The sequence below is a fragment of the Sardina pilchardus genome, chromosome 1 (genome assembly GCF_963854185.1).
Source record: "Sardina pilchardus chromosome 1, fSarPil1.1, whole genome shotgun sequence".
In the NCBI taxonomy this organism is placed as follows: domain Eukaryota; kingdom Metazoa; phylum Chordata; class Actinopteri; order Clupeiformes; family Clupeidae; genus Sardina; species Sardina pilchardus.
The window spans coordinates 13047969-13065648 of record NC_084994.1 but is presented as its reverse complement, the minus strand read 5'-3'; the positions used below and the strand labels follow the sequence as shown (position 1 = coordinate 13065648).

General features: G+C 41.1%; 2 protein-coding genes across 2 annotated transcripts in view; both read right to left on the bottom strand.

Annotated features, from left to right (window-relative positions):
• LOC134082534 (NACHT, LRR and PYD domains-containing protein 3-like) overlaps window positions 1–6423 on the bottom strand; it is a 41063-nt gene extending 34640 nt beyond the window's left edge. Inside the window, exons 1-5 of the mRNA XM_062538313.1 lie at window positions 6306–6423; window positions 5208–5364; window positions 4683–4802; window positions 4478–4594; window positions 185–304 (exon numbers count right to left, since the gene is read on the bottom strand). Coding sequence (XP_062394297.1) covers window positions 185–304; window positions 4478–4594; window positions 4683–4802; window positions 5208–5341 — 491 coding nt within the window. The 5' untranslated portion in view covers window positions 5342–5364; window positions 6306–6423. The remainder of the gene's footprint in view (window positions 1–184; window positions 305–4477; window positions 4595–4682; window positions 4803–5207; window positions 5365–6305) is intronic.
• A 3728-nt stretch (window positions 6424–10151) lies between these two features.
• On the bottom strand, window positions 10152–16867 carry LOC134082526 (solute carrier family 22 member 7-like). The gene is made up of 10 exons (XM_062538299.1): window positions 16380–16867; window positions 15457–15560; window positions 14690–14844; window positions 14299–14467; window positions 13875–13998; window positions 13396–13505; window positions 12227–12441; window positions 11722–11830; window positions 10957–11164; window positions 10152–10610 (listed from the first exon to the last, which is right to left on the bottom strand). The coding sequence occupies exons 1-10, from the start codon at window positions 16758–16760 to the stop codon at window positions 10548–10550; spliced, it is 1638 nt and encodes a 545-aa protein (XP_062394283.1). The 5' UTR covers window positions 16761–16867; the 3' UTR covers window positions 10152–10547.
• Window positions 16868–17680: the final 813 nt, after the last annotated feature.

Sequence of the window (17680 nt, the reverse complement as noted above, 5' to 3'; positions counted from 1 at the left end):
ACACATGCACACACTCATTTACATACATAAAAGTTGCAGTAGGGATGGAGTAGGCGATGGAAACACAAGAGTGATTGATATTTGCGGAGAGAATGTGCAGGACTGAGCGGCGGTCATATTGTGTATCGCTTTGCGGTACATCTAGTTGCTTAAACACTGCCCAGTGGATCTGAACGTAACTCACTGTTGTTGAGGAAGTCTGTGGTCTGATCCACTGCTGAAGAGAGGAGGTTCAGGCATGGACCGGCCACTCTTCATGGACACACCGCTGGGCACTGGAGATGGAGGTCTGTGTTCCTGTGGTCTGAGAACATGAAAGCACAGTTAAAGAGGAATAATGCAGGATTGGCGATTTCATCTCTGGTTTCGGTTTTGTTTTTCGTTTTCGCTCGTTTTATGCTTGCATATTTCTCTGCAGAGCTTCCCCGACAGCTTTAGCGTGTATATTTGTGACGGGTGGGAGGGGGATGAGCCGGTGATACACGTTACACTACACATGACTAGATCTAGCGAGTCACCTGACATTCTTCTCAGGTGACCGGATGTAGCGCAGGTAAAATGGTATGCCTCAGTCACTCCTCCTTTTGAAATCAGATGGCGCGACTAACGTGGTGAGAGCACTGTTATCGCAATTATTCTGCCGGTGGTGATCTAAGGGTGTTTGTCATCGGTTGCCTGGTCGCCATTATTGACAAATACATGCCGGTTTCCGTGTTCGTGTTCAAATGGAATGGATGACTAGCTGTATGAATGTATGAAGATTTTATCAAGATGTCTATTTGCAAATGTTGTGTCCAGTCCACCTGTGGTAAAATCCAGGGGGTCAGGATTTGACTGATTAGCTTCGCCGATTAGCAGGGCACTTCCTCGTCGCCATTTTCCAGAAATACATCATGTCCGGTGCCGTTTTCCCTGCGTTTTCCTCATGCTGATTGGTGGCTGTTCCACTCTCAGCTCATGCACGAGCTTAGTGTGGGCACGAGCTCTCGTTCTGTACCTTACGTCAGTCAGTAACCTGGCACTTAATTGGCTAAGTAAAACGGCACCGGAAACAAGCCTCTTGAAACGCCATGTTGAAGCCTGAAAAAATCTTTCAATTTTGGCACTTTTCACTAGCCTAGCATTCCCATTGAAATGAATGGGGGCGGGACTTGTTCACTTTCTCCAGTTCTTATAATACCTCCATGGTAAAATCAGTGCAGACGTTATCAGGAGCCAGTTGCAGCCACTGATTTTCCCTTTTGTAAAATATCTAAACGTGCAAAGTCAGTGGGTCAAGGCTATGTTGTGGGTAGCTATATGCCAGTTTGTAAAACCACCTCCAAGTTTTGCGTGTTAATTTCCTTTTCTTGATGTGTATGGCGGGGCTTGTTTCTTTCCTTTCTTTCCTTTGTCAGCCGGGGCTGGGAGAACACAGATGGTCGCCGCTTCAGTGAGGCCTGTATTGAATGTGTGTGCAGTGATTTATGAGTTGTGTTGCACTTTGTAGTGGAGGATTGCATATGTGTGACTTAATTGTAGCACTCCTAGAGTATAGTAGGCTATATAGCTATCTGTGTGTAACTATTGTAGCACTCTTAGAGTATAGTATGCTATTTGTGTGTGGCTATTCCAATTGTAGCACTCTTAGAGTATAGTATAGGCTATAGCCAACTCCTGTGGCATGCTATTGTAGCGGTCTCATCCCTCTGGGCTATTCTGCTCTCGGCTGGCGCCCCTTTTTCCCTTGCCCTTACTGGTGTGATTTTGCCCTCTTTTGGGGTGCTTATTTATTTAGTTTTTCTTTATTTGGTAGCAGGCATAGTGAGTCTACTTGCAATGTAGACCGTGAGCCAGGGCCTCAAATTATGGAAACCGTTACCGAAAAGGTGGCAAAGGCTACCATACCTTTTCTGAAAGCCTAGAATCTCAGCTTTTCAATGATGTATGATGGCCATCTGACAAGAGTAGCTGTTTTGAGTTATGACACATAATGTAAACTAAGGTTAAAGAAATAATGTGTATAAATCAAGCAGAACACTGGAATATTTTATTTTGTTATGTTTGGCATAATTTTAAAGGGGGGACTCTGAGCTTTCATTTAAATCCTTTTGTGAACATTTTGGATAAGTACAGCCAACCCTGGAGCTCTTCAAACCTTTAATCACACACATTTCCCTACCATTTCCCTGCCATTTTTTGTCTTTTAATCCTGTGGCACCTGGGAGCATCAGAGAAACCAAATCCAAACACTGAAATACTGGCATGACCCTAAGGATTCAGAAAATGTATCATTTACCCATATTATCTGATTTTGAGGGGGTGATTTACAGTCTTGTATCAGAGATGGCGTTTTTTCAAAGACATAAACAGTAGTGTACTATTACCCTTGGCTAATTTGTTGATATGTCGAGTTGAAAGTCTGAGGTAAATATATTTTAGATAATAATTATTGATACAGATAATTTTGAAAAAGTTGTTATTCAGCATTCTCAGCATTTTTAGATAGTTAAAAAGGTCCTTAATACATATCCACCACATATCATTTATATCAGGTCCCCACTTTCTTGGAATTTACATTAAAAAATGAATGCCTTGTTCTCAGGCAAGAAAATACACGTATACACAGGCTGCGATACTGTAAGTGCATTTGCAGGCCAAGTGTCAGCCCTAAAACTTTTTCAGAAGAATAAAAACTTCTGTGAGACCTTTCAGAAGGTTGGGGCAGACTGGGCAATGACACCTGAGTTGTATGCATCCTTAAAGGAGATCACATGTCAAATGTACAGCTCCAAGTCCAGAATCACCAACATCAATGAAATGAAGTATGCACTTTTTTTGTGCTAAGGAAGGCGTAGAATCCTGGCAGTTAACTCCATGCTCGGATTCTCTCAGGAAGCACGGTCTCAGAGCTAACTATCAAGGTGCTATCTGGAGAAGATGCCTCGAGAACAACCATGAAGTTCCTTCCCCAGTTGAGCATGGGTGGTCTAGACTGGACCAAGATGGTGACTTACAGCTCTCCATAGACTGGTTCAATGTCTCCATTGGTCCACAAGCAGTACTTGAGTTTCTGTCCTGCTCATGCAAGAGGGACTGTGTCACTCCTCATGTCAGTGTGTTGCACTGTATAACAACTTTTTCAAAATTATCTGTATCAATAATTATTATTTCAAATATATTTACCTCAGATTTTCAACTCGACATATCAACAAATTAACCTTAAGGGTAATAGTAGGCTACACTACTGTTTATGTCTTTGAAAAAACGCCATGTCTGATATAAGACGGAAAATCATCCCCTCCAAATCAGATAATATGGGTAAATGATACATTTTCTGAATCCTTAGGGTCATGCCAGTATTTCAGTGTTGCTCCTGATGCTCCCAGGTGCCACAGGATTAAAAGACAAAAGATGGCAGGGAAATGGCAGGAAAATGTGTGTGATTAAAGGTTTGAAGAGCTCCAGGGTTGGCTGTACTTATCCAAAATGTTCACAAAAGGATTTAAATGAAAGCTCAGAGTCTCCCCTTTAAAATGACACCAAACATAACAAAATAAAATATTTCAGTGTTCTGCTTGATTTATACGCATTATTTCTTCAAGCTTAGTTTACATTATGCATCATAACTCAAAACAGCTACTTTTGTCAGATGGCCATCATACATCATTGAAAAGCTGAGATTCCAGGCTTTCAGAAAAGGTATGGTAGCCTTTGCCACTTTTTCGGTAACGACCAACCCCTCTGGCTCATGGACTAATGTATGCACATTGATATTGCACTGTGTAGCCTTTGTGGAAATGTTTACACACAGTCTACTATTATGAAAAGAACAACTCTCTCTGATATCAAAGTATTTATTCATATTTATACATTTCTACTATAAATAAAACTGAAGTGCATTATTTTTGTACACCGTCTCCTCCCTTCATTCATTTAATTGAATACCCAATAGTGGGGAATGGGCTTACATATCATCTCTTAGAATCTAGTCCCTAGTGGTAGTACTAGTGTGTCTAGGTTACATATTTATACATATATAGGCTATATATAAATATATAAATTGCAAGCGTGGTTCTTCTTGTTCCTTTCGCGTCTCTGACTTCCAGATGTAAACAGCAAACGATCGTTTATCAGAAAGTTGCAAGGTTGTAATAGCGGAGAGGGACATTAGGGGCGGGAGGAAATGTGACTGTTTTCGATAAAACAGGTCAGTCAAGCAAAACAACGATTTCTAAGCGATTTTATGACTATGAAAAAGTTGCATAGGGTCTCTTTAACGGAAATATCTTTTGAGACTCGTTTTCTGATTATTGTTTTTTTTTTGCAACACAGCTTGATTAAGCTTGAAAGTTGACCTGCTACAGACCAGACTCTGTTCTGTGGCATAAATTCCCATAGTTACCAAGCTGGGATTCATCTAAACCACACTAACAGAAAAGAAGCCAAGTTTAGCCTTTAGCGAGGTTGATGGAGCACCCTCCTGAACGTAACTCACTGTGGTTGAGGAAGTCTGTGGTCTGCACTGCTGAAGAGAGGAGGATCAGGCATGGACCGGTCACTCTTCATGGACACGCAGCTGGGCACTGGAGATGGAGGTCTGTGTGTCTGTGGTCTGAGAACATGAAAGCACAGTTAACGGAAAATAAGCCAGGTTTAGCCTTTAGCGAGGTTGATGGAGCACCCTCCTGAACGTAACTCACTGTGGTTGAGAAAGTCTGTGGTCTGGGCCACTGCTGAAGAGAGGAGGATCAGGCATGGACCGGTCACTCTTCATGAACACACCGCTGGGCACTGGAGATGGAGGTCTGTTTGTCTGTGGTCTGAAAATGCAACAACATATGAAACCTCACAGTACACAGTTCAAATTGTAAAATTATGTTTAAAGAGGTGATCTCAACGCTGAAAAAAAATAGTTATATGTAAAAATAATAAAATGTTAGCTGCTCAGAAAACAGCGACCAATTCGAGAAATGTGGGTTCATGAAATCCATGAAATGACCATGGACCATGAAATGTGTACGGTTTGCTTATTCTGGTTTGTTCAACTGTCAAAGGGCATAAATGAAAAACGAACAAGTAATGGTTGAATAGTGTGTGTGTGTGTGTGTGTGTGTGTGTGTGTGTGTGTGTGTGTGTGTGTGTGTGTGTGTGTGTGTGTGTGTGTGTGTGTGTGTGTGTGTGTGTGTGTGTGTGTGTTTGGGGGACATACTGTGTGTCTGACTTACTCTCCATCAGAGTGTGTTAATTTGTTGCCATCATCCATGTCCTTGTTGGTCTTCATGGTCATCCACCGCAATAGTACATCCTGCGGTCTGACACCTGCAGCCTCCTCTCTCTCTTGAGCACTGCTGTCACTCATCCTAGCAGCAGTCTCTCTACACTCTGATCACAAAACACAAATTAGCAGCAATTAAACAACATTGTTTTTCACAAGTATTATGAGAAGATGAGGAAGCAGTTGGATTGGATTTCGCCCTGCAGCTTGGGCTGGAAACCTGCACATTATCTCTCCCGTTTCCCTGCTTCCTGTCCACGTTTGCTGAAAACAGTCACAAACTGGCTTATCCACCATTTGCCTGTGGGCATTTGAGTGTGTTAAAACTTCCCTACACAGGGGAGACCCACAACGGTCTGAACAACATGTATGCTGTCTTGCAGGCGCTCCCCAAAGAGAACTGGATGTTCAGGCACAAGAGGTTAAGGTGTGATCATACTATCAAGAGCAAAACATCTTGTCATTATCATGTTTATCGTTTTTCTAACACCCCTTTTTATGCCACACATGTTGACCAAACAACAGTGAGTTCGAAAAAAAAAAAAAAAAAAAAAACTTAACCACAAATCAAAGAAGCATGTTCTGATACAATTTCCCATTTGAAAGGGTGGTCTTGTCCCGTTGATGAAATCAAAAGCAAAGCAAAATACCAATAATTATTGATCTTGTCATGAATGTTTTTTCCAGAGTGTCCAGGATGAGAATCATCACACATTTATACATTAAGGAACTATCAAACATCTTAACAAACAACTCAACAGGCTTCATTTTCCAGGCATATAATTCAAATCAATAGGTGGTTAAGTTGAACTCTTTTCTGTGAAGTTCTAATAGCTCTAACCACCATGTTGCTTTACTCTAACAGGGTAAATGGTTGGAAATGTGTGGGCACTGAGATCACCATTCTGCTTTTAACTTAACTGTTATTAAGGCCACATAATGTAAAGGACTCCATTGTACAAACATTACATACACATGTTACCTCCAAACTTCGAGAAATGCAATGAGCATTGCGTACAACTTAAATTTAGTGAATAAAGAAACTTACAGTTTTGAGTTGTATTGTCTTGCTCATGTCCTTGAGTCTCAGACGTTCCCTGTAGAGAACTGGCAGGACTTGTTCTGTCTTAGGAGGTTAAATTCTGTTCATACCATCAAGAACCAAACACCTTATCTTGTCATGAATGTTAACTCTTTCCTCCTCACATCTACCTTCTGATTATAGTCTCACAGTACTGTATGTAGGCCTACTGTATGAATGGATGTCAGAGTCTTGGTCTCACTCTTCCACTCTCTATGGTCTTCTCTGTCTACAATGTACTTTATATGCCTTGCCTCTGTTTATGTACACTTGTGTTTGCTATAGTGTTTTGAGGTGACAACATAACACAAAATTTGTATTTTCTTCACTTTAACTATTTTTTTGAAGTTTTACAGATACTGTAGGTCTTCTTTGCCTTAGCTAATAATAGATAGGAGAGACGATAATACGTTAGGACGGAGAGATGATAATACTGTAGGTTTTATTTCAGTACTTGTCACGACAAACATCTTAACACATTATTACATGTATACATGTAAACTATTCCATTTTACAAAATCAACAAAAAAGGATCACATCCGTTACATTACAATGTCTAATACTTAACATTTATTTAGATGTTTTATTAGTATACATGAAGAAAAAACATGAAGAAAACATATGAAGAAAAAAAAATATCAGTATTTACACAGCATCATCAAAGCAGTAGTCTATTAATGGAATACATATATCAATATTTGAATAGCGTGTCCTGTCCGCATCACATATGTGTATGAACAAGAGTGTGTGTGTGTGTGTGTGTAGCATGAGCAGGTCATGTGATCTGGCACAGGGACCCTGAAAAGTGAAGCGAAAAGTGCAGGTGTGTCAGAGCGCTGGCTGGTCATCTCAGGTCTGCTGTAGAATGGCCAGTCCATTTACCTGTTGGGAGAGAAATGTTTGCATCTCTATCTCTTTCTCACTCACTCACACACGTTATGTCTTTCATTGCACTTCGATACAAAACATAAAAAACAACTGTTCCGATAAAACTCATCTTTTAGCATCATCTCTATTAATGTGCCTGAGATGAGTTTAAATCATTACTCGATGATTAGGACTTCTAAAACAAAGTGCCCACCTCATCACCGTCTCAATTATTTTGTCAAAATTATATTACTTTTGTGGCATGTTCTGCCACCTGGTGGTTACAATAAATACTACAAAACTTCTGCCTGGCCAGTCTGCCAGATAGCCGCCACCAGCCACTAGGAGCACTACGCTCCCTCCAGAACGACAGCAGTCATGCAGGCAGACAGCAAGCAGAAGAGGCAGAGAAACAGATGACTCATACTCCATAAGGTAGCCTCAACGCCTTCAGCCGTGCAGCCATAGGCCCAGGCACCGACAATGGCCGCGTTTCCCAGATTCGTTAAGAAGCTTTGAGTGCTAAGATCTTCTTAGGAGCATTCTTAGAGAGTTCCTAATAATATCTTACCACTTAAGAACTTTTAAACGAATCTGGGAAACGCGGCCAGAGTCTGTAATCCGGAGACATGGCGAGTGCTCAACCCTCTAGTTCAGCAGCCGGGGACTTGATCGAGGGCTCTCATCCGAGGCCTATGGCCAACGTGTAGATAATATAATCACTCAGGGTTCTCTGCGGTTGTTGCTGTTACCGTCCAGCAAGGTTGATGCTCTGCCCTGTGTATCCATGTCTGGGGATGAAGTAGAAAAACATTCCTCCGCAATACACCTGCCCAAACTCTGGTCTAAATAAGGGGTGTGTTACATGTGACAGATGCACTAAACAATTCCAGCATGACATAACCATCTGGTTTATCAGCCTTTATAGTCACATGGCTCCACCTTGTCTGAGGTATTTTATCTATCATCATCTCATAATGACACACAAACATTCCTATAGCATGATCTGTCCATTTTGAATACAAGCTCACGCTCATGTATTAACCATGAGAAATAACAATAACATTTAACAATAACGAATCCACATATTGCAACATTAAAAGTAATCAAAGTTTAGGGATCATATAAATTATACTAAGATGTTAACGAGCAGTGACATAAAGAGTAGGCCTAGTAGTTCTACTAATCTACTTCAGAAAATGATTTACTGCTCGTTGACTAGGGCTATGACTTACCAAGTCTAGCAGATTGAGAAGTGTAAATATGATATTATAAAGGTAAACAGAAGTTAAGGTTGCTTTTGATAAAGTACAATGCAGAAAACGGATTATCTGAATACTGATTCAGCTGTCTCTAAAGATTGGTAGAAGTTTATGGCTAGGGCTATGACTATGTTGTGCAAGTGATATTGGAAAGGCAAACAAAAGTAAAATGAAGAAAACTGATGCACTGATTCAGCTCTGCAAGTTTCTCTGAATGACACATTAAACACAATTTGGATTACACCTGCTTTTAACAGGCAGGCGTTTTTCACAGATGTGCGCTGTTTTCATATAGTGGAATACGTAATCAATCACTATAAGCACTTCTCCTCCCTTGTGTTTGCGCAATACTCCTACTTTCCCCTGACCCTCCTATGAATGCATAGTTCGCCTACAAAAAAGAGTCCAAACTGCCATCTTTGCCCAATGCCCATAAGGAGATCCGGGTGTTAATTGAAGGGTCATTCCACGCCAAATCAACCAGAGCCCACGCACTTGTGTCTCAAAAAAATCTGAAAAAAATACCATGTGTGCCTATGTTACCCAGGAGACACCCTGTAAAATGTTTTTGTGCTAAGATCAATACTTTTCAAGTAACAGCCAGTTTTACAGGGGGAGGGGGGTGTCAAATTTGTTCTACCTCTTTTTTTTGTCAAAGTTCACAAGCTCATTGCTCAAGAACTAGAATCTGTAGGAGGCTCAAATTTTGCAGGCTGGTGCATAAATAGGAATAGTATGCAGTAAAATCACCACGAGTAGTCTGGATGATCCTGCATGGTCATAGCAGTCCCTCAAAGTTGATCAAAATCTTATTGGAGTTCTTGGCTGGGCTCTGTTTAGGCTTACATAAGACATATTTTTACTCAACATAGGCTCTTGATTTTTTTTCTCTTATTGAGATCAGTAGAAACACTCTCCGAAAAAGCAATGAAGAGAAAAGAAAATCCATCAGGGACTGAACAGCAGACCTCACAAGTTTGAAAAATAATTTTGGATCTCATATTCAGAGCACCCTAACACCTTGTGGGAATATACAAAGATTTTTTTTATATTTTTTTCGTTAATCTGCATTACCTCTTCTTTTTAAAAACACCAATTTGACTTGTCTTATGCGAATCTTTCTTTTTCATTTTCCACCCTAAACATGGACAAAATGCACCATTGAGATCAATATGTTTTGTCCCCACCCGGCAATTTCAGTGATTCAGTGATTTTAGTGGCACCTAGTGGTTACTCTATACAAAACAAATCTCTCAATAGATCTCTATGGTGCATTTTGCCCTTATTCAGGGTGGGAAATGAAAAAGAAAGATTTGCATAAGACAAGTCAAATTGGTGTTTTTAAAAAGAAGAGGTAATGCAGATTATAGACAAAAATATAGACATATTATAGACAATATATATTTTGAGACGCAAGTGCGTGGGCTCTGGTTGATTTGGCGTGGAATGACCCTGAAGCTAACTACCTATGGCCTACCTAAAGAATTTGTCTGGACCTTGGAATAAATGTAAATTTGATGGGCCTTTCTGGTTTTGTTTTAGTAGGCTTACCCCTGCCCTACACATATCAGATGAGTGGTTGTGATTGGTTCCTAGGTTTAAGATCGGTTCAAGATCCAGCTAAAATCATTTATAAGGATATATTACACAGTAATTGAGTAAAAGCAATGAGATCTTTTTTTTTACTATAGTTTTAATGAAATAGCAACAACAAGTAAAGAATCAAGTAAACAGTAACACTGCATAGCAACATAATATTTACCATATGAGCATGTTTACATGCTAAAAAACAGATTATTATGAGGTTTTTGTAGTCATCTGATAATTCAAGTGCTCATGTAAACGGAATAAACTGACATTGAACTTCAATAATACCTTCCCCCAACTTGACAAATACTTGGATACTGTCTTATGCAAGATACTGACTTGTGTTCACAATCAAATATTTCTGTGCCTGTTCGAAGCAAAGACATTTATGTAAAGAGCACCAGCAAAAAATGTATGGTGTTTTATGCATTTGCTACTGTAAGAGGAATAGTCATATTTGAGACATTGAAACATCACAAATGATCAGTTGTTCTCATCCTCCGACTTCGCTGTCTGCGCTTCCATGAGAAAGGACAGGGGATCCACTTGTGGTGCTCTACAATTCAACCACAAAACATTGAATTATTATGCTTGTCATGTAGCCTATTAAATATATATATTTTCAGAAAGTCTTTCAGCCTTCGTCTCGAGCAGCCTTCATGCTCGAGATGTATCAGATTGCTTTACTGAACTACACTCATACACAGGCAATGACTAGAACAAGGTAGCGATGGAGTTTCTCAGACGTTCATCATGGCAGAGCCAGCGAAAAGAAGCAGAAAGTGAGTAAACCGTTGTTGGAGGAACAGGGAAAGAGGAAACGGCAGACTAACCGATTAAGGTGTGTTGTAAAATATATACGCTAAAGCGCTAAAGCAGACAAACTCAAGAGATCTTCTCACCTTGTTCCCCTCGATGTCTTCGATGGTCTCAGGCAGGCATCGGCCTTTTGTTTCAGGCAGTCGGCTGGTCACTAAACAGGACCCCACTGCAATGCCACACAGGATGAGCTGAGGAAGGCCCAGCCACACGTCATCCAACAGCAGGATCAGGGGGGCCACAGCTGCCCCTGCACGACCCATGAAGGAGTTATAGCCCATGCCATGCTGCCTGTCCAGAGAACAACCATAAGAAGGGTTGGGAACATTACATTTGAAATGTAATTAGAAATCGATCACAAGGTACTCCATTAAAAATGCTGCATGCCATTCTGTCTGTCGTGATGATGCATAACACGTACACACTGAACAAGAAACCATGGGATCAGTGATACAAATTGAAAATGAACTTGCTGTACCATGTTTTGTTTCTTCTGTTGTGGCACATTCCCCTCTCAAAATACAACATACATCAGAAGTAAGAGTTGCTTTTTAGCCATTCTATCATTTTACAGAAGGTCCAGATAGAGATAGATAAGTAGTTAGGGAGTTACTGCAGTTAGTTACAGAATTAGACATCTCATTAGAGATGAGAAACCCAGTTTCAGGAAGTAAACAAACATACCATGTATTGGTTCTACCTGTGCACCTAAAATAGGTGATTTCACTAATTAGCTCATCTCCCTGGCTAAAGAGTTGGACTAGTTTTTAACTGAAAGGTTGAACCAAATATGTGCTTGGACTTTTACTTTATGACGCCAGATGTCCCATATATTTTCCAGCCCTCACCTGATCACAGTTGGGTAGACCTCCGAGGTGTGCAGAATCAGAGTGGCGAAGGAAGCCGCCACAAACCCCTTACCAAGCACTGCTATTACAGTTCTCACCACCGGCTGCTCTGAAGGAGACACACACACACACACACACACACACACACACACACACACACACACACACACACACACACACAATCACACTGCATCATGTTGTGTTGGTATCTTACCTTTGTAGATATCTGTTCATGTGTGTGTGTGTTTGTGTGTGTGTGTGTGTGTGTGTGTGTGTGTGTGTGTGTGTGTGTGTGATATGCTCGATGCAGATCTGCTAGTGCTATTTCCTTTCAATTTTGAAATGTATAGCCATGGCAATTAAGTGTGTACACATTGAATTGAATTGAACTGATGATTCCTATCAGCTTTCAAATGATTTTCTACCCCTCCCTTCTAAGTCAACATATAGATCTGATATACTGTATAGATATACAGTAGATCTGCCTTAATATGCGGTGCTTTACCTCTGGGGGCGACTACGGTGATAACGAGGCATATCCCAGCCAGAAAAAGACCACCATACTCAATCCTACGCCGCCCAATCTTGTCCAGCAGGTAGAAAACAGTCACTTTAGCTGGGATCTCAACAGCTGCCATTATAAACTGTGTGAGGTAAATATTCACTCCAAACCCTGTAATGTTAAAACTGATGCCGTAAAATATGGAGTTAACTCCGCACCTGCAAGATAGAAAAAAATAATTATGAACGAAATATAAAGACATTAGGGACAAATTATTCTGAATAAAGATTAAGTAAAACATGTCTAAATATTATTCGCAATCCAGTTGAACCCCTCTTGTCAATTCTCATGATGTCAATAATCACTGTATCAGTTATTTATTGTAAGTTATTCAGTACTTTCAAAATATGTTTTTGGGGTCTTTTTGGGTTTATGAGTGAAAATCGGGAAATGACTGCAGGTCTGAATCAAACCTGGGTCCTCGTAGACATTTAGACCTGATGGGTTCTGCCACTTGTGCCAAAGCTCCCTAGCCTGGAAAATCCAGACCCTGGTAATCTTTCAGATTAAGGGTCTGGCCACGAATAATGAAAATGGCCCAACTCGAGGGGGAGCACCGCACGCAATTGGATAACACTACGATTAATGTTTACGGACTTTCAACGTTGCATCAGTTTAGCTCACTTCCGGCCCGCCTAAATCAAATACAGAGATTTGATTGGTCCCACGGGTGCAATCCGTAGAAGTAACATGCATCATTGCTCATTGTCGGAGTATCTTGCGGACACAATTCAAATTCAGTCACTAGCTTGCCTCAAAGGGAGACAGGAGAGGGGGGCCTTCATTTATTTGCGGGGCCCTTCGCAACTTGCGTCAGGCAGGGTTCAACCAGCCTAGTGGCACTGTTTTGGATGAGCTAAATTAAACGCCTTTGCTCAATAGGGCTATTGTGGTTGAGCTATCATTTTTGGAAAGTTTACTAAACCAGGAAGCAGCTTCTCCGGCACATCCCCACAAGTCACAGCAAACATTCACACAATTTAGAGATCAATAACGTATCAATAAATCCTCAAGATCTCCAAGAAAAGATTGTGGGGCCAGTTTCACAAACACTAAAAGCCTGTAGTGTGCAAGTGGGATATGAAGGATAATTGGGATAGACCTCCTCATACCAAGAAAGACCTGTAAGTAGCGCCCGTTTTCTTATCTTGGGAGTCCTCAGCAGATCCAGATAGGAGTATTTCCTGCTCCCTCGATTGGTCACCACAATATTAGACAGATTCTAAAGAGAGGGACAACAAGCAAATAAACAAACAAATAAACACAGAGATGAACATGAACAGAGAGGTCCTAGGAAAACACAGACACACACACACACACACACACACAGACACACACAGACACACACAGACACACACACACACACACACACACACACACACACACAGACAGACAGACAGACAGACAGACAGACAGAGACAGACAGACAGACAGACAGACAGACAGACACACACACATACACACACACACACACACACACACACACACACACACACACACACACACACACACACTATACACCTTACATATATAATATCCACGATGATGATAATAACACATCAAAACATGCAAATGACCTGCAGTAGTTCACCTCTATGTGGATGGAGGAGGCCATTGCCTGCCGGCGGTTCATCTGAGCACACTTATCTAAGTAGTAGTGAGCTTCTTCTAGCCGCCCGTTTGCTATCAGCCATCTAGCTGATTCTGGAACCCATCTGTTTTGAGATGACAGCTGATTAATTCTATAAATTCCAAGTCCAGGAGATATCAGTATGAGAGATATTCAGTTCCCATGGTGAAAAAAATGTAGCCGTGCGTTTCATAGAAACACTAAGTTATCTCTATGATATTATGGCTGTGAGTTACTACCCTGATATTAAGAGTTACCCATGAATTACATATTACCTTAAGACATACCGCCATGATATTATGGCTAGAAGCTATGAGCTACCTCCATGCTATAATGTATGAGTTATGAGTTACCTCCATGCTATAATGTATGAGTTATGAGTTACCTCCATGCTATAATGGCTACAACCACTGGTGCTGTGATGGCCACAATCAGCCACCTCCAGTCTCTGATGAGGAATGCGAATGCGGGCAGGGCCATGAATCCAAATGCCCATGACAAGCTGTCAGTAAAGCCCACTAACTTCCTGTTCTCAATGCTCACCCACTCCACAACTGTAGAGAGAAGCAAATGTAAATGAATGCAAACACACACACACACACACACACACACACACACACACACACACACACACACACACACACACACACACAGTAATGTGTAGTAATGGGAATAGTTTGAATAATAATGTGAAATGCTTGCTCTGTGTCACTGTTCTGTGAGATGTTTTAATCCTATGAGCACAGAGGGGAGAAAAGAGAGGGGTGTGTTCTCACTTAGCACGGAGGTGACAATGACGATGCCCGTGAGGCAGAAGCCAGTTAGGAACCTGAGCACAGCGAACATGGCATAGGAGGTGGAGAAGACACTGAGCAACGCAAAGGCCATCCCCGACAAGTACGACACCAGAAGCATTATCCTGCGTCCATACCTGTGTATATGAGAAGGGTTATAAAATTATGATTTAGTTTTTATTTGGATAGTTCACTGAATATCACCTTTTATAACCTTTTATAAGCTTCCATATACTCTGTTAACAGATATTTTTTTTTTTTTTTTTGCTATATAGCAGACTGTCTGTTCACAATCTATAGGGGACGATCCAAGAATGACCATTGTTTTAACATTAAACCAAGATATCAGTCGCATGACAGACTCACACATAACTTTACTACACAGAGGTTGGAGTTGAAGGTGGATAGTATAGTACAGGTAGGTACACTCTGTGCTGAGGACTGCTCTAGAACCCCAGGAGTTGAGAGAGGGCTACCGCATAAACTGCTAAACATAATGGGCATCACACCACCTACTGGTGAGACAGCCAAATGTGTTCGAACGAAGGCTCATTCACCTCCACTGTAACAAGGACAGCTGCAGCAAATCATTCCTGCCCACTGCAACACCACTTCACAATGACTTCCCTCAGGGTGTGTATAGCATACGTATTTTCTGAGAGGCCTTCTATACCCTCTGGACAGGACAGATGACTTATCTATAATTCTTGGTGTTGTCTTTGTGTTGTCTGAAATGTGTCATACTGTACCTGTCACTGAGAGCACCAAAGGTCATGGCTCCAAACATGACCCCCACAAAGAAGATGGTGGCAGTGGCTTTGTTCAGTCCCTTCTGATCACACACCAAATCCCACTTTGAGGAAGAGAGAAAACAAACAAACAAACAAAATAAAAAACGTAAGTAAAATTGGTGGGGAAAAATAATTTCCAGCAAGATGAATGTTTCTAGCTGTGATTTGAAAATCATAGCACCACAAGGGCTTTAAATGGTTCTGAAGTAGAAACAGATGACCCAGCAGACTGTGTCTGTCCAGAGAATACAAGAGAACAAGGAAAGGAGTGGAGAATTAGAAGCACACACGGACTAAAGATGTTTGGCTCCTCTCCAAAAACATTCAAGTGATATAACTCTCTTCTTATCTAACGGAGTCCCCTATTGACAGGCATTTGGAATTCGTACTTTCCAGTCTCATGACTACCACGGGTATCTGGCGGCAGTGGCGGGCAAGAAATGCTGTGGGCAAATGACAGCTTGAGAAGTAGTAAAAAAAAAAAAAACATAACCCCGGCTTATGCAATCGCACAGCAATTATCCGCCATGTTGCTTTCACCTCAAAACACACAACAAACATATAGTAAAACCGGCACTGGAAAGATTCTTGATTAGTTTACTGGGTTTCTTTGCTGGAGAATGATGTTCTTGGCCGCCAGCCAGTAGTTGTGATGTCACATGCAAAGTATGAATAGCTTTTCACTGCCAACTGTCATTGTCAACTTTAACAAATTTGAGGTTGTTTGCATACTGTATACAGTATACACATTTTAAAGAGGCCACATCATGTTGTAAAGGTCTCAATCTTTTCATAAGTTTGACATTGTTTTTATATATATATTTTTTGTCTCCACATGGACACATGACTGACAATATGGCGCTGAGGAGAGAATACTTTACCTCAGTGGCCAGTGTGCTTGTGAAGGTGCTGTTGTCGTACACCCATCCATTCCTACACGGCTCTGCAGGAAGTCCAGTGCTATTGGAGGAGTTGTGCAGCGTGTGAAACTGGGGCTCTGGGAACATGAGACAGGAAGACAAGGTCCCATCCGCCTGCATCGGGATACTGACCGTCTGTCTCTCCTCCACTGACATATTCCCAAAGTTCCCCAAAGCATCCAGATCGCTGATGTCACAATGGTGGGGTGGAATACCGGCTATGAAGCTGTTCACCAAGAAGTGACATGGTAAAGTGACACGTCCCAGGAAACTAAGGCAAACAACCATCTTCTGGAACCTTCCAAAGCCACCAATGTCTGACAGAAGGTCTTCAAACTTCATTGTGACAAAAATTTTCAACAGCAGTCCATAGTTTTATGTTGTAACATTGCCTTAAAGAGAACCTCTCCCCTTAAACTCTACCGTCTCGTTACGAGACATAGTCTCTCTCCAACTCACTCTGTTTTCACAATACAGGCTTGATTTCAAACGGGTGTTCAGTCGAAAGCTACAGAGGCGGAAACTTCCAGGAACCAGGGGGGAGTTTCAGAAAGCAGTTTTACTGGTTTGTCAGGTATGCTAGTATAAACATTTTGGATTTCAGTTCAAAAATGATCAGGGTATGTAAGTCGCTATGGTAACATATGCTCTGAACTTTTGGGTTGGGTTTTATTCAGGCTATGTAATGTTAGTAATAATAATAGCATGTGGAATGTGGAAGCTTTGGACAAACATTGACTGAATTTCTGCATGAAACATTGATTTAGAGGTGAGTCCACTACAGGACACATCTTCAGCATTGTGAATTGACCACAAAGATGTGTGTTTTATCAACCTTTATTTAGATGACCTTGGCATAATGTGCATTTACTATGCAGTTTCCAGTGATGTCTACAGTATCAGTAACACAATGTACTTGTTAAACAACACTAGGTAGGCTTCATTTACTCCTGGGTTTCCACTCTTCGTTGATTTTCAAGTTTCACATTTAGAGCTGTTTTCTTCATAGTTTCTGCCAATCACCTTGTACTGTTCTGTGTAGAGATTATACAGACTAGGCTAAAGAATACAACTGCATGTACAGTACAGTAGGCCTATCCTCACTCACCTGAATGCAACCATCTAATTGTGTAAATAAATAACAATACAGACTGCAATTTGTGTTTTTCCCCTTTTGAGTATATACTGAAGTGCTTCTACTTTGCTCCTCATTTATGCTTACAAATTTTCACCAAATGCTAATTTTCACTGATAATCACTAA